This window comes from Bacillus rossius, chromosome 1 (assembly GCF_032445375.1).
Source record: "Bacillus rossius redtenbacheri isolate Brsri chromosome 1, Brsri_v3, whole genome shotgun sequence".
Lineage (NCBI taxonomy): Eukaryota > Metazoa > Arthropoda > Insecta > Phasmatodea > Bacillidae > Bacillus > Bacillus rossius.
The window spans coordinates 262,301,478-262,321,405 of NC_086330.1; the positions used below are offsets into that span (position 1 = coordinate 262,301,478).

The window sequence follows — 19,928 nt, forward strand, 5'->3', positions numbered from 1 at the left end:
AATACGTATTCTCTCTGGGATTAATTGTAGAACTTCCTGTAGACCCTACTTTAAAACTCTTCAAATTAAAACACTCTACACAGAATACGCCATTCAAGCACTCAAATTGATTAAACAAAATCTGAATAACTATAATAAAAATGAAGACATACACACACAATACAAGAAATGCATACAAGTTGCGAATAACTCAACATAACAGCTCACTCTTTAGAAAAAGTATATTTCACTCTGGTCTGAAAATGTACAACAATTTACCTAAAAAAGTTACTTCTGAAACTGATATAGGTACATAAATTTAACAATAAAATTAAATACATTTTTGAAAACCAGTATCTATATACCTAGTGTACAAGAAATTGAAGAATATATCTTGAGCCTTTGCAAGTACAACATTAAATTTTCTACTTAAATTAATGTGTTTAGCTCGTAACCTTTACACTAGTCTGCTCTATGAAGTGTCATGTGAACAATAATTGCATGAATGTAAAGTTCAATAATTGTGACTGTATAGGCCTAGATAGTTCATAGTGTATAAAATAATGCAAGTGAGTGAATTTTAACTATGATGTGAACTACGGTGATTAATGTGAACATGACTAGAAATAGACAGATTGGTCTAACTCTAATGTTTAACAAACTTTGCTCATTAATACATATTTTAATTGTTGAACATAATATCCATTATTAGAAATTTGTAATATAACTTTAATGCTAGGTAATGTATATATTGTACATATATTATAAATAGTGTATGTAATCATAAATTTTGTAACCATGTTGACAAGCCCTATATTCAGAGAGCCACTGCTCATCAACGGAGTATATTGGATGCTAAGAAAATAAATAAATAAATAAATAAATAAATCCCACCCGTGTCGTCCGATATACATGTGGCTGTACGATATATATCGCTTTGTTTCACAAATACGAAAGTACTGGTACTAGTAGGAGATTTATTATACGTGTGGTAATAATGAATAGAACTTATATTGTAAGTATACAAGTTTTTGATACTTAAAATTCAGCCAGGGTTTACAACATTCTTTTTTTTATTTTATTAAATTCATTTTGATGTTCTTGGTGACATGTATATTTAGTTCGTTATAGCGTGACCTAGGTTTTCATGACGTCATTCGAATCCGCCAATGATCATCTTACAAGTCAACGTTCCGGAGTGGGGGAAGGACTGCGCCAGCGCCAGTTTGCCAATGTTATAAAACCCACACGGTAGACATTTTGTTTAGAATTCAAGTGGAAACGTTGTGCTGAAGATTGGTTGGTTGTTATTGTGAAGAGATTTAACGATATTGCTGTGCTGTATTGAGGTAATAGTTTAAAAAGTTACTTGTTTATTCTTTTTTAAGTTAGTTAAATATATATTATGTGCGTTATTTTACGAAGTCTGTGTTTCCCATTCGATGCTGTTAGTTTTAAAAATTTTCACGTACATCTTATGTTATTTATCAGTTTCTAATTTATTTATTGCATATATGCAACCATATTGATCAACGCATTAATTTGTATGGTTGTTTTGAATGTTCTGGTTTTTTTTTTTAAAGACGTTAATAAGTAGTTCCACATTTGTAATTAAAATAAGTATTAAGTAATGCTTGCTAAAATTGTGCAGAATATAACCATATTATAAACCATATTACATTTTCATCGTCTATTTTGACAGCCTTATTCCTTACTTTTTAGCTAGAATGTTCAGGAGAAAGTGAGATAAATGTTAGGTGAATACTTTACTTTATAATTCAAACAAGCACAAGCGTCAAAAAGTCCGTGCCCAAATTCTAGCGTTAAAGTTATGTAGGCCTACTGGTAATTAAGTTTTATCATCCATATTTTCAAAATCTAGTGAATTTTGATTATTCTACAGCTTTGTATCATACTTAGAACCAATTTCTTCATTTTATTTTAATATGCAACTGGATACTCGAATACCTTTGTATTGTGATGTTTGAATTTTTTATTACCTCCAGGATCTTTCGACGTAGTAAATTAAAACGGCAAATATCATGTACCACAGGATCAATATACTATACATAATTATGCCACTAAGATCGAGGAATATACATGAATACGTGATACGGAAAAATTATTTTTAATGTCAGCAATCACAATAAAATATTTTTAATGTACCTAACCTAACTATACTACCTACTCTACTAAACTACTTAATTACTATCACAACCCCTTCTTGAGAAAAGAATTACTTTAAATGCCTGGAAATTGAAAACAAAACAAAAAATTGGAAATATTTTTCTCCAGAGAAATTGCTCTTCAGAATCATTTTTTAAAAATATAACTTAATCACGTTCAAAAATTAAATCTAAAATTAAAAATTATGTTAAATTAAATTATAAATATTTTGGAATATACTTGTTTCAACTTGTGTTAGACAAGTACAAGTGGTTTTTTTTTTTTTTTTTCAGAAACTTTTTGTGAATTTTTAAAATTAATTTTGGAAATTTTAATTATCCTGGTGAAACATGGTGAAAAATTATTTTATACTTCTTTTTACAAATCTTTAAATTACAAGTCTTAGATCTAATGTACAAAACATTTAAAAAGTATTTTTGTATAGAATAGATGGTAATTATCCTTTAAAAAAATATTAAAAATGGTAATTTTATGTTTAGTGTCTTCTGACTTTCCGAATTTCTTAATTGTTTTCTCAGATATTTCCACGATGCAGATTTTTGTGAAAACTCTGACTGGGAAGACAATTACTTTGGAGGTGGAAGCATCTGATACCATTGAGAATGTGAAAGCAAAGATCCAAGACAAAGAAGGGATTCCTCCAGACCAACAGAGACTGATTTTTGCTGGCAAGCAGTTGGAAGATGGTCGTACATTGTCAGATTACAATATCCAGAAAGGTGAGTTGTCTGCTTGTAATTCTCTTATTAGTTTCTGGTCTTGAAACTTAATATTTTCAAATTAACAAATTTTGTAAACTAATAGTGTGACATGATTATGTAGTCTATAAGAAAATTTACATATTGTTATAAAAATTCTGTAAATTTCTACTGTTGGGAGTTTTTCCATAACTAAACTAATAAAATTCTGAATGTTATTTTATTTGAATACCATAAATGTTCTATTTACTGTGAAGAGTTACACATTCCTACTGTTTTCTGAGAGATTACAGTTTGTAGGTTACATTAGGTGCCTGTGCAATAATGGTGCTGTCACCTTGTTCTTTGTTATTAGTGTAGCCGAGACTGTTTTCTAAAAGATGAATGTTTAATGTCAGTACAATACTGCGGGACCAAGATTGTTTATCACCATGATTATTTTCCACCCTTATTATGTGTAATTAGCCCCAGCCATAACGTGCTGCCATTAAACATCCCCGACTTTTAGAAAACAGCCTGGGCAATGCTGTATTCCTAAGGGTCTCTGGAGAACCTCTGAAACATGTTGCACCTAGCATCAAGTAAATGGTAAGGTGGCAACAACAAGATCAGGTTATTTTATAGAGTCTCTGCTACGAAAAATAGCACAATAAATCTGTCGCTATAGAAAGCACATGTGATCAGGCCAATATCTCGTTGAAAACTGTTATGGCTTCACTTTAAAAAAAAAATAAAGCATGTTGTGACAGCCACATCATTGCACAGGCTACCTAATTTAACGTATTAATTTTCATTTCTCAAAAACCAGTACGAATTTTGAAATGCTCTTCAGGGTAAATAAAGGAATGTCTAGTGTTTAAAAAACATTCAGGATTTTTTAAGTGGAAACTTCTTTAATCACATAATGATTTTTGGTATAGCCCGTCCCACTCTTAGATTGCAGTACACGGCTTATGGCGCGCGCTGTTGCCAAATCTCTTAACACATTACGAATTTCAGGAGATCAGTGTCTTTGTAATTTGGATCGAACAAGAAGCATTTTAAGAAATCATATCGTAATTCATAATATTTTTTACTATTACACATATAAATTTGTAATAATGCCACTTTTATGTAAATTTCAAATAAAAACTACCTATTGTAGACGAAAATTTCTTATAGTTTTCTTTTCTGTTCTAAAAAATCCCATATATATCACATTTTCATGGGCCCGATAAATGCCGTATTTTTGGACAAGTCGTGTCCAAAATGATAAATAAAATACGGTAATGGAAATTCTCGGTCGAGTAAGTTATGGGAAAAATCCGAACAATTGGTTCGAAATGGGGAAGATTTTTTGAAAAACAGAAAAATCGCAACAACTCCCATAATATGAATAATATCGCATCCGTTTTAACGTATGATAACTCGGATTACCTAATGCCGAAAAATGTTTTCTAAATACATTTTTGATACGACCAGCCATAACTGCATGGGTTCTAAAAAAATTTTCACCGGACAAAAAAACGTAACTGCCTTAGTAGAGACCTTATCAAATCTGTTTAAATTGTTTGTAATAATATCATAATTATTTTCCAAAACTTTGTCTAAAACAATGTTTGATAAGATGCTTGGTGTTGAGAAGGATAGAAAAATAATTCAAAATTTTGTACCATGATCGCTATTGAATTCATATTTATTTCATACATTTTACATATTATGTTCAAGAATCGATTATAATATTTTTTGTTGACTAAGGAAGCCATGTATTTGAAATTGCTTGTAGGACAGAACCCCACTTATCTAAACGCACGACCCTGTTTCCTCTTACGACGGCAGCGCGCGCTCTTGTACTGATGACACATCTTTAACAGCTATTTCCACGGAAACTGTAGAAGCAATTGAGATGGGGCTGCTTTTAAAAACTAATTCAATTCATTGTGAACATTTTTCTCGCTTTTGTCCCACATCTATCTTTAATAGAAAAAAAATTTTCCGCAGGTCAACTTTTTGATGTGTCAGTTTGTGAGAAAATGCATTTCAATATTTTAAAAAAAATTATTTAAGTGAAACCTGTACAGTTTTTGTCTTAACATTTGTTCGGTGGCGTCCTAAGGCATTAATTTACTAATAAAAAAAATCTGAATGAAATACACATGTAGGTTTTCTTTTTTTGATGTGAAACATATCGGAATACTTCAAAACAGTTCGCAGCGAATAAGTTAGGTTTTTTAATTTTTTCGGACACTTAAAATATTGTTAAGTAGGTATTCAAAATAAGCATTGCCTGATGCGTATTTTGATTCTATACAATATGAAAAAAAGCTTGGTCCAAAAATTAAAATTTTAAATTTAGTTTGATATTTGGCAACAACGCACGAAGAAACAAGGACAGTGCTAACGGCAATTGGTGTGTGTTAGAGAGAGAGAGAGAATGCGCCCATTTACTTCCACACTGCAATCTAAGAGTGGGATGCTCTATAGTGACAAAACTTTGGGGTTTGTGTCACTGACATGCTAGTGACGTGGGGCACTAAACTGGGCACCAAATGCATGGCGGCCTGTGTACACGAGTAAAATCTTTTGAGTTAGCCACCGGCATGCTGTAGTAGCAGTAAGTGAAGTTGAATTGACAGGGTTGAGCAATATTTTTTTTGTTTATTTACATAATGAATGTTGTATATTTGTGGCTTTTAAGTTTATATTTTTTCAACTTAATTTCTTCTAATTTTAAAGTTGTTATTGCTAGTGGCGAAACTTGTGGATTTGTGTCATGGACATGCTAGTGATGTAATACCAAAATCAGTTATGTACATTTGACATAGAAATGCTGTCGTATTACACATTTAGAAACAGTCAGTTTTCATTTCTGTCGACAGTTCCCATGACTGTATTTTTTTTTTATGTAAAAGCAGCTATGGTATATTTTTACCAGAAATTCAGTAATTTGGCCAACGAACCTTATACTATCTTGGATTAGTGGAAAAATTAAGTTTTTAATACTGTACTGGATTAGAAAAGCACTAGGAAGTAAGGAAATTGTGTTGTGCTGGAATCACAATAGCGCGAAGGCAGTGACTCTTAAGAGTTCTAGCTAATAACTTTTAAGACACATCTAATGTCGGCACATACTAAATGGTGAATGGAACTTGATAAATTTGAATTAAACAAATTACTCTTATCAAAATACCTATTAAAAACCTACAAGTTCCAATGGCTGATGTATGTTTGGTGCATTTTATGCAACACCTAGAAAATTTTTTATAGGTACAGTAATTTTTGTTTGTATAAAAGCCATGTTTTCTTTGTATTAACTTTTTTTTTGTTGCATCATGCTATCATGCTTTTGATTCCAGCATTATAATGCAATACCGACGTTTTTGGCATTACAACTGTCATAATTCCTGGTGTGTGTTTTGACATTATAGGCCCAGTGCGTGCTAAATATTTTAACTTATTGTTAGTAGCTAAATCTGAGTTAGATGCTTTAATTTCAATTTTATCCAACAGTTGCATGAGAACACACATAGTATACAACAAACATAAATCAAGTCACAACACAATTATTGTATTGGGGAATAACTTCCTTGTCAGGTAATGAAGTTGTGTAATATTTTAATGCTGCACTACAGAAACATCATGGATGATTGATTAATTGAAAAGCTGCACTTAAACAATTTGTGAGTTCTGTTTAAGTATCCCTGATAGTGTAAAATGGCATTACAATACCTGTGAATGATGGTATTCTGGTAGTACATGTTCCAACACTCAGAACGTAGTTATAATTTTCAGTTGGGAATTGTTAGCAAGTGTACCAACTATGTTAATGAATATGTTAATATCAATTAACTATGAGTTAGGACCATATTTTATGTTGAATATTCCCAGGTTTTGATGTGAATTAAAATAAAATGGCTATTAGCATTTTGGCCCAAGAACAAATTGGTTTTTAATCGTGAATTGGTGAAATATTTAAGTTTGCAAACTTTCCAAGGTAAAAATGCTGGAGAAATAGATATGGTGAATATACTGGCTTCCAAACAAAATTTTTTTGTTTTACTATTTTAATCAAACATTTCATTAAATATAAATTAATGAAAATGTATTTGTGTAGGTTTGTATGCAATTTCATTTTTATAATGCCAGTCTATAAAAAAAACACTTTACAATTTAAATGTTGATAGTATAATTTTAAATTTGCTTTCTAAACTTTTCGTGGTGGCCTCTTAAGAGCACAGAATTGTCAGGCTGTTACCGTAGCCCGAGGCGTGACAGTGTGCGGGGAGCTCTGGAAGATTGCAGGGGGGGGGGGGGGGGGTAGCGAGGATCCTTGTAATCTGGCCAGGCACATGTGGCATGCCTGTCTGCATTCATAACGATATATTCATTTCCCTCCTGTGCACACAACCTCAAGACTACAAAACATTTTTTGGGGAATGGGTAGGTAGGTAGGTAGGTAGGTAGGTAGGTAGGTAGGGATTTCATCCATGTCTGTACATTAGATTATCTTTGAACTAGTGACAATGAATCCACAGCAAGGAAGATTATTGAATAATCAGACAATTTACCTGTAATGTGGTTTTTTCCAATAGGTTTTTCTAAAACAATTTTTTTGTCAAATGGTTTTTTTCATTTCATATATATCAGAAATAAATATTTTCTGTACATTAGTGTTATATTAATTTTTCAATGGGTGTCATGCAGCTGACTATAATATTATAGTCGTGTTAATGGCTGGAATACAATTCTCAACCCTTGCTTGTATGAGCATAATGCCACGGCAATTACTAATATTTTCTAGTAATATGATATATAAAAAATGGGCTCATGTTGAGCAGTGGTGAGCCTTAAGAGAATTTATCTCCATACACATGATACCTAGAATAACAGAAAACCAGCCAATGCAGTTGCCGACCAAAGCAAGCAAATCGGGGAAGGATAAACATGTTGCTGTCAACAAATAAAATACGGGGAAGGGGGGGGGGGGGGAATTATGAAAATTGCAGCTGTTATTTAAAAATTATGTAACCTGGTGGATATTTTAACTTCTATATTTCATTTGCAAAAAAAAAAATATTAAACAAAGTTTTTAGTATTTAAGAACTAATACAGAGAAATTTTCAAATTAAAAAGATCGTATTTTTTATTGGGAGGTTAGTTTCAAAATCTAGTTATATGAAATTTAAAAAATCAAAAGGGAAATTGGGTTTGCTTTAATGTAGTTTATTTATGATAATATTTATAGTATTAATCATATGGTTCATCTAACAAATTCACAGTATTAGTTGATTTCATTGTAATAGTAAAAATATTCTACATACTTATTTTATATATGTTACTTGATTACTAACTTATTTTACTACTTTGAGAAATTGTAACTAACAATTTTTGTAGTCCAGTGAGACAAACGTGCATAGTTTGCATAATAAACTTAAATATGGAGTGAAGGAAAACCATCTCCCATTTTCACTTAAGCTAACAGGTGTGGGTACCTATGAAGTGTTAGTTTAGTCGTTAATAATTTATAGACATTATTTTCCTTATAAATATAGGAGTTATAATTAGAGAATTAATTTATTAAGTAAGAATAAATCTGCCTAGTATGTAATAATAAAACCAATGGTCTGAGCTATTTATTTAATACATGGTTGCTACAGGACTAGAAAACCGGGAAATGTCAGGGAAATTAAAATGGTCAGGGAATTCCGGGAAATGTCAGGGAAAATTCTATGAATTCTGGAAATTTTAAAGTTGCTTATAATTCAAACAAAGCTTTGTTTTGATGCACTCGTACCGCTACCAAACGACTCCGCTAAAAGGCTGCTGCTTAAAGCACACGGCATTTGCAACCTTTTTTTTTTTTTTTTTTTTTTACTTGGTCTACGATTGTCCGTTGCAATAGGCTGTTACAACCACCCACCATAACTTCTGGCCAATCCAGGCACTCGTTTGTTCACTAGCGAACCCGGCCTTCATTTGTTCGTGTTTTGATCCTTTTTAATTTGCCCTTGAGACTTTGTGTTTTGTTCCGTTCCATGCAGTGAACTACAGAACGGGCATGGCGTCCTTTATCTTTTGAAGGCTATTTTCATGTGGAATAAGATGAGTACAAAGCTTATTATGTGAATTTAAAGGCGTTGTTTCAGGTGAAGTTACTTTTTGATGCGATCATAAGAAAATAAAGTGCATTTTGATAAAGAAGCAATACCAATTCTCATTTTGAAAACTACCAAGCTGATACGAAAACACGTGGATTTTGTGCGCGGTTTATGTTTTTGCATTTTTTCTGACTATTTTTTTAATTTTTTTTTCAACCGTTATAATCCGCGAGTTCTGTTGCGTGACACTTACATTGTGTGTAAAAAAATATGCATAACTGAACATGTTTTTCCCCAGAATCGTTAGGTAACATTGTAAGAATGTAAGAGTATTGCATGTTGTAATGCTGCTATTGTAATTTTCTAAGTAGGTGTGAATTTGTAATAGTTTTTGTATTTGTGTAGTTATATATTTTTAAGAATTCATAATCAATAATTTTTAACCTAACCTGAAAATATTAAGATGTACTTTTTTTTTTAGCTTAGAGATGTCGAATAAAACTACTTTTAAGGCGAATTGGCTCAAGGAGTCACAGTTTCAGCATATCAAACCCTCCGCTAAAAACATAAATTCTGCGTACTGCACATTGTGCTACAAAAGTATTCAACTCGGCAATATGGGCCGAAGAGCTCTCACCACCCATGTCGAAGGAAAAAAACACATTCACGATTCTGCCGTCAAAATAACACAATAAAAAAAAACCTTATTTTACCTCATGTTGAAATTTTTATATTACATTTAATCATATGCACGTTAATATTTATGGTATGTATTTCATAAGAAAGTCAGGGAATTTTTCTCTTAAATTTCTGGAAAACAGGGAAAAGTCAGGGAATTCTAAGATTCTATTTCTGTAGCAACCATGTAATATAATAAAAATAAGATAAACAGAAAGTATTAAAACATATTTTCTTAGAGCAAAATACGTATAATCCCATAATCTGTTATTTAAAAAGGTTAAAAAAAAGTTTTTGCAGTGACTGGGTTTTGAACCACATCAAAAATTACCCCTTGAATACTACAACTGTGTGCTATACCACTGCGCTACCAAAACTTGCATACCTTAAGGTGTGTCACCACTCACCACCTCCTTCTAGCTAAAAATTAGGTGATGAGTGGAACGTAACAGGTTAGTAGCAGGTCACGAAAAAAATATATACTCAATATTTGATGTGATTATCTTTTTTTTTTTTTAAATTACTCAAAATATATTTTAAACAAACAGAAAACAAACAAAAATTAAACTGTACATCGAGGAAATTTTCATTACATATTTTAAAACTTGCGATTACTTTTTTGTAAGATTGTTTTAGTTTCCCAAGTAGTTTTAGTAACAGTTAAATTTGGCATGCCATTACATTTGTTACGTCCTCTAATGTTTACAAAATCGACTATATAAGGGTTTATATTGCTACATGTTGGTTCTGCAGAAAAGTAGAACATGTTCTATTATGGTTTTGGCTAAGACTTGGAGTATGAAAACTTTTATACCCAGAGCCAGATGCCTTGGGAAGTGTGCTGAAATGTTACCTACATGAGAGCAGGTGCTGTATCAGAAAATAAATATGAAAACTGCTAAGGAAATGGGTACCGTGTGGGGGGCTGGCTTTATTGAATGCTTAAAAGTACATACTCTGGTGAAACTTTGGAATGACTGTACGCAGGTAGATTTTGAGGACCAACCAAGAAATATGTCTATACTGGCAAATTTATAAAGTTCATTTCAAGTATATTAACCCTAGTATTTTTTTTTATGTGCCTTAAGTAATGGATTCATTTAAAATGTATGTATGGTGTATGGGTAGTTTGTCTGCACATAATTATGTTTTAAATCTTTCATAATTCTTTAAAATCTAACTTCAGGAGGGCAGGAGGTAGCAGATTAACAATATGTGTCGTTCTTTTCATGTTTAACTTAATTTTGCTGTTAACATTTTTATGATTTTAAAGATATGTATTTCTGAAACCTAAGCAAGTTTATTTGCCATGAACTATTATTTTCTTAATGCTTGGTCTCGTGCAGTTCAATATTTCATTTTATGATAACTATTAAGGTTCTGAATTTCTTAAACAATACTTCCCTTACATTTGTTCTGTTGTAATTGTTCTAAATCACTATTCACTAATTGGAATATAATGGTTGTAAAAAGTCTTGCAAGTGATTGTAATTACAAACCTTGCAAGCTCATATTGTTAAATTTTTTTGAAAATTCAAGGGAGGCACTGAAAATTTGTTTTTAATTTGATACCTTTAATTGGAAAGGAGAGAAATTTATAGAAAAAAATAGTCTTGCGAACTCTAGTTTTCATACCATCATTTTAACATCCTCTAACCCCTGCTGTTCTATTATCAAGATTAGAAAAATAATCTAAATTAGATTTATTTTACAATGTGTGTACATCTACATTTTTTTAAACACCCTTTCCTTACAGCCCCTTCAACAAAAACTTTAATTTTGTGCTTAATTTTCAAATACTAGATTAAATAAGCCATAAATTGTAACTGACTAGTAAACCCATCGCTATCTTTACGTAAAGTAAATGTGACCTTGGTATAGTATAACAATGATTTTAAATAGGGCAGAGCCAAATAGAGTAAACACCAGTGGAAGCACTTCTGTCAACTGTGAAAGATTCTAAACAGTCGTTGATATTGGAATAAGCTGCTTCTAAAGAGTTTTTGTGAATTAAATCCTTCTTGAATTTAAATTCACATGATGGTTGATCAGTTTTTAGCTTTGTCAAACTGGGCAGCAAGAGAAGGGTGGCCACAGACCAAAAAAAACTGGAATAAGTCGTTAAAAAAAAAGGCAAGGAAAACCTGAAAAAGTTTGAATTTTTTGATTGGTCAGGGAAATTATTGAGGTAATTTATTCTGCATTGTTACTGTTCCTTAAACGGTCATTCGTTTTAAAAATAAAAGGGGGGGGGGGTTTATCTGTAAAATTTTCTAAATTGTGTATGCATATTAATTACCATATTCACCCAAATAGATTTCACACAATTTTTTATAAAATGTGTATAAAAAAAACATTATGCACAGCTTATTCAAAACTTGACAACACTGCATAGTAATTCTGCATAGCACACGGTTGGTTAGTGTGCTGTTACTTAATACATATACTGCTTGTGGTTTGAAAAGTTTTTTTTTTTTTTTTTCAGAAAGGCATTGCAATGATTACTGAAGTTGTGCGATTTCAATTGTCTATGGTAGCTGGAAAACACTAAAATGATTCAAATTGGTGAGGAAATGGGAATCGTGCTATGGGAAGAAAGGTTTATTTATACATGATGGAGGGGGGGAAAAATAAGATTTTGTTAGCGAGTGATGGTGGTAATGTAAAAATGTTTTATTTTAGAGAATAGAATTTGTTGTGTGTTATTCCAGCAGTTTCAGATTTTGTTTATAATGTAGCATTGCTTTTGGTGATTCGTGGTTTAATGGTAATGGCGCTTCACTGCAGTAAACAAAACAGCTGAGTTAATAATTATACATTAATAACCATGTTTTCCTCATATCGCGGTAAGCATGTTATTATTTTATAGTTAATTCATAAATTAAATATTTACTTTCAGATATGTGTAGGAACGTATATTTACATTTTACGTTACAAATTTTAATGGAAGTATTGAAACTTGTGATAAAACCTTTTAAGGCAATTTATAATTTGGCATAATTATGCATGTCTTCAACAAATTTAAAATTGATAAAAGTTATGGTAGAATGTCAGTGTTTTTATAGTTTTAGAACAAGGCCTATTCAAGAGCTCTGGTTAGGTAATTCTAATGGTGAGCCATTTTTCTCAAAAAATTATTAAAAAAATTCCAAATTAGTTTTTTTTTACTTCCTGACTTGTTTTACAATCATTCTCTAAGAGGGTGTTGTGATACAAGTAGTTCACCAGTTTCTTACTATTGTAATTAATGATGAAGTTAAGTTATTACAAATCTGAGAGATTGAGAGTGGTTGGTTAGGTTAGCTACATTAAAATCTTAAATATTGTGTGAACAGTTGGCTAGGAATAACAAATATATAATGTAGCTAAGTTAACCTAACCAATCATTCTCACAATTTTACACAATTTTTAATGTACTGTATCTAACCTAACACAACCACTCTTCTAAATGACAAATTACTGGTAAACTAATTGAAGTGTCACCATCTTGAAAAATGATTGAAAAACTGTCAAAAATAATAAAGCATTTTTATGAAATTATGCTCTTTAGAATGGCTGATCAGGGTGTCTACTAGGTCACGAAAGTCATGAAAAAGTCACGAATGTTGTAAAAGGTCCCGGAAAAGTCACTATTTTTAAGTATATTTTGGTAAAAGTCACGAAAAAATTAATTACAAGGCTAATGTGTATTTCTTGTGCACTGATCTTGTATATACTGTACCATATTTTTTGTGCTTTTGGCAGCTTGCATTTTCAGGAAATTCATCGCTTAAGATGTTCCCACGCAATACATTTTCCCGTGTTTAACTAGACCAGTCCCGCCATTTTCGCCATAAGACGATTGGTTTAAAATCCCGTTCAAAATGTTGCTTACAGCTTCTATTCTCCTACGTGCAACTTCATAATTTTCACATAGAATGCAGAGAAAATTTTAGTAATAGCGATTTGCTCTTTTATAAAAAAAAAGTCCATTAGAATGCTGTGAAAACGTAATTTATTCAATTCTCGTACCTTACACGCTTAAAAAGGGTGGTATTCGTTCCGTGGCGGCTACGGCGTAGTCAGTTTCATTCTTACTCTACAGAGCGCACAACGATCGCACATAATCGATTGTAGCTGTCAAGGCGTCAATGCGTGCGACCCGCGTCCATATCGATAAGTTGTTAGCCAAATGGTGAGCGTTCATAATAAAACTTATAGCGTTGAGTTCGTTTGTTTACTGCTTGCTTGTGTGTACGAAACGTAAATTTATGTTTTGCTAGGATAAAAGAAAGCCAAAAATGTGTGATGTATTTTCGTGTTTTGGTTTTGTTAACGACTATGTTTACAAATTACGAAACAAAATCCCTCAATTGCCGCCACATTTTATTTTCCAACTGAAATCATTGTCGAAGAGGTTAAAGTGCTACAGAATGGAATTGTAATATTTTCTATGATATAATGTGCTGAAAATGTTTGCCAACAAATGTTAACGTATTTTAGCCCTGAAATTGCGACGAAAAATTGGCATGCGGGAAAGCAAATCTAGTTAATTTTATTCAATTTAGTTCAAACTAACCTTCATTTGTTAACTTTGTATATTTTTGCATGCTTTTACTGCTACTACATGCTCATAATTTTATTTTCAGTGTTAATTGAATGAAAAGTAACTAAAAAAAAAGAAAATGCCTGGAAAATGTTATTTTAAAGAATATTGGCTCTCAGATGAAAATGATAGCTTTTCAAAGTGGTTGCGTCCTGTTAAAGATGACTAGTACAAGGCATTTTGCACACTCTGTAAATCAAAGTTTGATGTAAGTCGCAGTGGTTTGTCATCTGTGAAGGTTCATGAAGCAGGAAAAAAAACATCTGGAGCTGTCTTCTGCCATACTACAAAGCAAACAATCAACACTTAAGTTTTTTGAAGGTTGACAAGCTCACACATTTGGGTCAGGAAAAAGATACTACACCTTCCACTTCAAGTAGTTCAGGAACAGTGACTTCTATTGATAAATCATTTAAGTACTGAATGTGTAACTCCTTCAAATTCAAAGTCACAACATTTCCCAGGTTCTTCAAATAAATATTGTGTTGATGAGAATGTGTGGAAAGCAGAAATATTGTGGTCACTTAATAAGGTAATGACACACACATCTGACATAGGTTCATGCGCTACTAGTGATTTGTTCCCCATAATCTTCCCAGACAGTGCTATAGGACAAAAATTCAAAATGCAGAAGGATAAAATTGGTTATGTGACAACCTTTGGCCTTGGCCCTTTTTTTTTTTCAAGAAAAACTCGCCAATACTTTACAGAAGTGTACTTTTTTGCAGTTTCGCTGGACGAGTCTGAATCGTATTGCGCAAAAAGGGCAGATGGATATAATTGTTCGTTGATGAAGAAAAGCAATCGTTCAATTTTTCATTTTATTTTTGATGTAAGGTATTGGCTACACTTAATTTTATAACATTTAAAAATTATACCATTTTGACAAGTTTCGTGGTCACACTTCAGTAGAAATTGTCATGAAAAAGTCAAGAAAAAGTCACTAATTTATATTTTTGTAACTCAGTAGACACCCTGCTGATGCTTATTTGGGTAATTTCTTCCTTTGCTATGATTGGGTTTGAGTACATAGTAATCCCATAATGTTTTTATTCTCAAGAAGTTTAGTACATTTATAAACAAACTATAGGTATACATTTTTATTGCACATGTATTTTCCTTGAATTAAAAAATTTGTTCACTTTTTGGTGTGTTGAATACTCTTGAGAGAAAAAAAAATGCTGATTAATTTTTAGATGTAAAATAGTCTTAACACTGCTAAATCAGGTCGAGGAAAACCTTGTAAAGTCAAGGAATTTCATTTCAGATTTTGTGTGGCCACTCTGAAGATGATTTTTTTTAAAAAGTTTGTTTCATATTATAACATGTCAGTGAGCAACATGTGTGTATGACATGTTTGTGAAAGCTTATGTTATTGTATTTGTGGTAAAGAAGAAAATATTCAGTGCCATTTTCTTGGAGAATAACCTGATTCTGAAATCATATTATATAATGAGTTTTCATGTCAATTGTAAGAAAATTGTAGACTTGTTTTTTTTAATGAGCTTACTCCAAAATAAATCGCTAGTAAATAACCCAGACAACTGGTATGCATTAGGCCTACAACAATAAAAGTTATTTAAAATAAAGTAAACATTATTAAAGTTGAAACCTGTTTAATAATGACCTGCAAACCTCCTGTCCCATATATTTAAAAGTATTTTTTACTCTTGTATCTTGGAAGCATGTATATATTGCTCTCATTTCTGTGCTAGTAACACATGGCAACTCAATCTACTCAAGTTTTGTTTATTCAGCAGCCCATGCTACCCCTCCCATTGTGCATTTTCCAGGTCACACATAATTTAATACAGTAGTTCAGAAGAGTCTCGGCCTTTCCTTCAATTATTTTTTTCCAAAATGATAATTTTTAGTGATTACCAAGTTTGATTTCCCCCAAAAATGGAGTTTGAAAATCCTACTGGATTTTGAAATACTAGTGGAGAGGGTGAAGTCATGGAAATTGTGAGGTACAAACAATGGTAAAAATAAATTTACTGCCACAACTGTGCTGTAATCTGCACCTACAAAGTATATTGAGTGCACACGCATGAGAGCTGAGTTTGGAATTTCTGCCTTGTCCCTGCTCAATTTTATTTTCCATAAAATAAAATGTTTGGTTCATTAATTTTATGTTTAAAATATTATTTCCTGTGTAAAACATGATCTCATACAAGAGAGAGAACAACAATGCACCATTTGAAACATTTGAACTATAAATTATACTAAATGGTTCCTTGCACCCATACTCTGCATTGGACACAAATGTTTTCTCTCATATTTTTATTCCCTCTAACATAACATAGATGTTAGGGTAGGAACTACATAGAATTTAATTATAAAATATCAAATCCAGAAAAAAATTTAAATAAAATGTATACTACCTGTTTCTTTGCGGCATGGGGTCAGCTTAATTCTGCAAACAGTAACAGTGTACTTATTTTACTTTAATAATACATTAACTTACCTGTACAAATCTAAACAAAACAAAGCAAATTAACTATAAGAAAAATAATTACCAAGAAACGGGGAGGAATAAAATAAACTTTATAAGTGTTACAGAATGGCGTAAAATGTCTTTAGATAGCTAATATAAAAATGTTTGAATACAATTTTTACTAAGAGAATATTGTTATAAATAATGGTATTGCTGTGTTTCAGAATCCACACTCCACTTGGTGCTGAGGTTGAGAGGTGGAATGCAAATTTTTGTGAAGACCCTGACTGGAAAGACCATCACCCTGGAAGTGGAAGCATCAGACACCATTGAGAATGTCAAGGCTAAAATCCAAGACAAGGAGGGGATTCCACCAGATCAGCAGAGGTTGATCTTTGCTGGCAAGCAGTTGGAAGATGGTCGCACGCTGTCTGATTACAACATCCAGAAAGAATCCACTCTCCACTTGGTGCTCAGGTTGAGAGGTGGAATGCAAATTTTTGTGAAGACCCTGACTGGAAAGACCATCACCCTGGAAGTGGAAGCATCGGACACCATTGAGAATGTCAAGGCTAAAATCCAAGACAAGGAGGGGATTCCACCAGATCAGCAGAGGTTGATCTTTGCTGGCAAGCAGTTGGAAGATGGTCGTACGCTGTCTGATTACAACATCCAGAAAGAATCCACTCTCCACTTGGTGCTCAGGTTGAGAGGTGGAATGCAAATTTTTGTGAAGACCCTGACTGGAAAGACCATCACCCTGGAAGTGGAAGCATCAGACACCATTGAGAATGTCAAGGCTAAAATCCAAGACAAGGAGGGGATTCCACCAGATCAGCAGAGGTTGATCTTTGCTGGCAAGCAGTTGGAAGATGGTCGCACGCTGTCTGATTACAACATCCAGAAAGAATCCACTCTCCACTTGGTGCTCAGGTTGAGAGGTGGAATGCAAATTTTTGTGAAGACCCTGACTGGAAAGACCATCACTCTGGAAGTGGAAGCATCGGACACCATTGAGAATGTCAAGGCTAAAATCCAAGACAAGGAGGGGATTCCACCAGATCAGCAGAGGTTGATCTTTGCTGGCAAGCAGTTGGAAGATGGTCGCACGCTGTCTGATTACAACATCCAGAAAGAATCCACTCTCCACTTGGTGCTCAGGTTGAGAGGTGGAATGCAAATTTTTGTGAAGACCCTGACTGGAAAGACCATCACCCTGGAAGTGGAAGCATCGGACACCATTGAGAATGTCAAGGCTAAAATCCAAGACAAGGAGGGGATTCCACCAGATCAGCAGAGGTTGATCTTTGCTGGCAAGCAGTTGGAAGATGGTCGTACGCTGTCTGATTACAACATCCAGAAAGAATCCACTCTCCACTTGGTGCTCAGGTTGAGAGGTGGAATGCAAATTTTTGTGAAGACCCTGACTGGAAAGACCATCACCCTGGAAGTGGAAGCATCAGACACCATTGAGAATGTCAAGGCTAAAATCCAAGACAAGGAGGGGATTCCACCAGATCAGCAGAGGTTGATCTTTGCTGGCAAGCAGTTGGAAGATGGTCGCACACTGTCTGATTACAACATCCAGAAAGAATCCACTCTCCACTTGGTGCTCAGGTTGAGAGGTGGAATGCAAATTTTTGTGAAGACCCTGACTGGAAAGACCATCACCCTGGAAGTGGAAGCATCAGACACCATTGAGAATGTCAAGGCTAAAATCCAAGACAAGGAGGGGATTCCACCAGATCAGCAGAGGTTGATCTTTGCTGGCAAGCAGTTGGAAGATGGTCGCACGCTGTCTGATTACAACATCCAGAAAGAATCCACTCTCCACTTGGTGCTCAGGTTGAGAGGTGGAATGCAAATTTTTGTGAAGACCCTGACTGGAAAGACCATCACTCTGGAAGTGGAAGCATCGGACACCATTGAGAATGTCAAGGCTAAAATCCAAGACAAGGAGGGGATTCCACCAGATCAGCAGAGGTTGATCTTTGCTGGCAAGCAGTTGGAAGATGGTCGCACGCTGTCTGATTACAACATCCAGAAAGAATCCACTCTCCACTTGGTGCTCAGGTTGAGAGGTGGAATGCAAATTTTTGTGAAGACCCTGACTGGAAAGACCATCACCCTGGAAGTGGAAGCATCGGACACCATTGAGAATGTCAAGGCTAAAATCCAAGACAAGGAGGGGATTCCACCAGATCAGCAGAGGTTGATCTTTGCTGGCAAGCAGTTGGAAGATGGTCGTACGCTGTCTGATTACAACATCCAGAAAGAATCCACTCTCCACTTGGTGCTCAGGTTGAGAGGTGGAATGCAAATTTTTGTGAAGACCCTGACTGGAAAGACCATCACCCTGGAAGTGGAAGCATCAGACACCATTGAGAATGTCAAGGCTAAAATCCAAGACAAGGAGGGGATTCCACCAGATCAGCAGAGGTTGATCTTTGCTGGCAAGCAGTTGGAAGATGGTCGCACACTGTCTGATTACAACATCCAGAAAGAATCCACTCTCCACTTGGTGCTCAGGTTGAGAGGTGGAATGCAAATTTTTGTGAAGACCCTGACTGGAAAGACCATCACCCTGGAAGTGGAAGCATCGGACACCATTGAGAATGTCAAGGCTAAAATCCAAGACAAGGAGGGGATTCCACCAGATCAGCAGAGGTTGATCTTTGCTGGCAAGCAGTTGGAAGATGGTCGCACGCTGTCTGATTACAACATCCAGAAAGAATCCACTCTTCACTTGGTGCTGAGGCTGAGAGGTGGTGTTTTGTAAATCCTTCTACCTATGTATTGAGATAGTTCCTAATTTTATTTCAAAATTTCTTTGGCTGTTTTTTTTATTTTGTTATATTTTACTGTAAAAAAATATTGTTTCGCATGTTAGAATAAATAATGATTTTTTTGTGTATCAAATTTAGTTTTATTTGTCCTAAACTCCTGAAAGTATTTAGTTATTTACCTTTTTTTTTTAAATCCTAAAACATATTATGGAATACTTTTAAATTTATTTACCTTAAATGTATTTAGTAAAATTCAGTTCGTTCTAGTATTTTTCACTAAAAGTTGGAAAATTTAGAGTACCATAAAGATAAATTCACATTTAAAATTTTGTTTGTTTTTGGTTTTCTTAAGACAGGATTGTTTTGGCCAATTCTTTTATTTATATTTTTACATATATATTCAATCCTTAATTTCTAGTTTGTTGGGTGCAGGATAATTGGTTATAATGTTAGGTGTGGTAAAGGGGTGTGTGTTGTCTGTTTTTCCAAAAATATTTACTT

The 19,928-nt window shown here is 33.6% G+C and overlaps 1 protein-coding gene across 1 annotated transcript; it reads left to right on the top strand.

The window, feature by feature from the left end:
* Positions 1-871: 871 nt before the first annotated feature.
* LOC134527541 (polyubiquitin-A) lies at positions 872-19,555 on the top strand. Its single transcript, XM_063360301.1, has 3 exons — positions 872-1,328; positions 2,685-2,885; positions 16,866-19,555. The coding sequence occupies exons 2-3, from the start codon at positions 2,696-2,698 to the stop codon at positions 19,418-19,420; spliced, it is 2,745 nt and encodes a 914-aa protein (XP_063216371.1). The 5' UTR covers positions 872-1,328; positions 2,685-2,695; the 3' UTR covers positions 19,421-19,555.
* Positions 19,556-19,928: the final 373 nt, after the last annotated feature.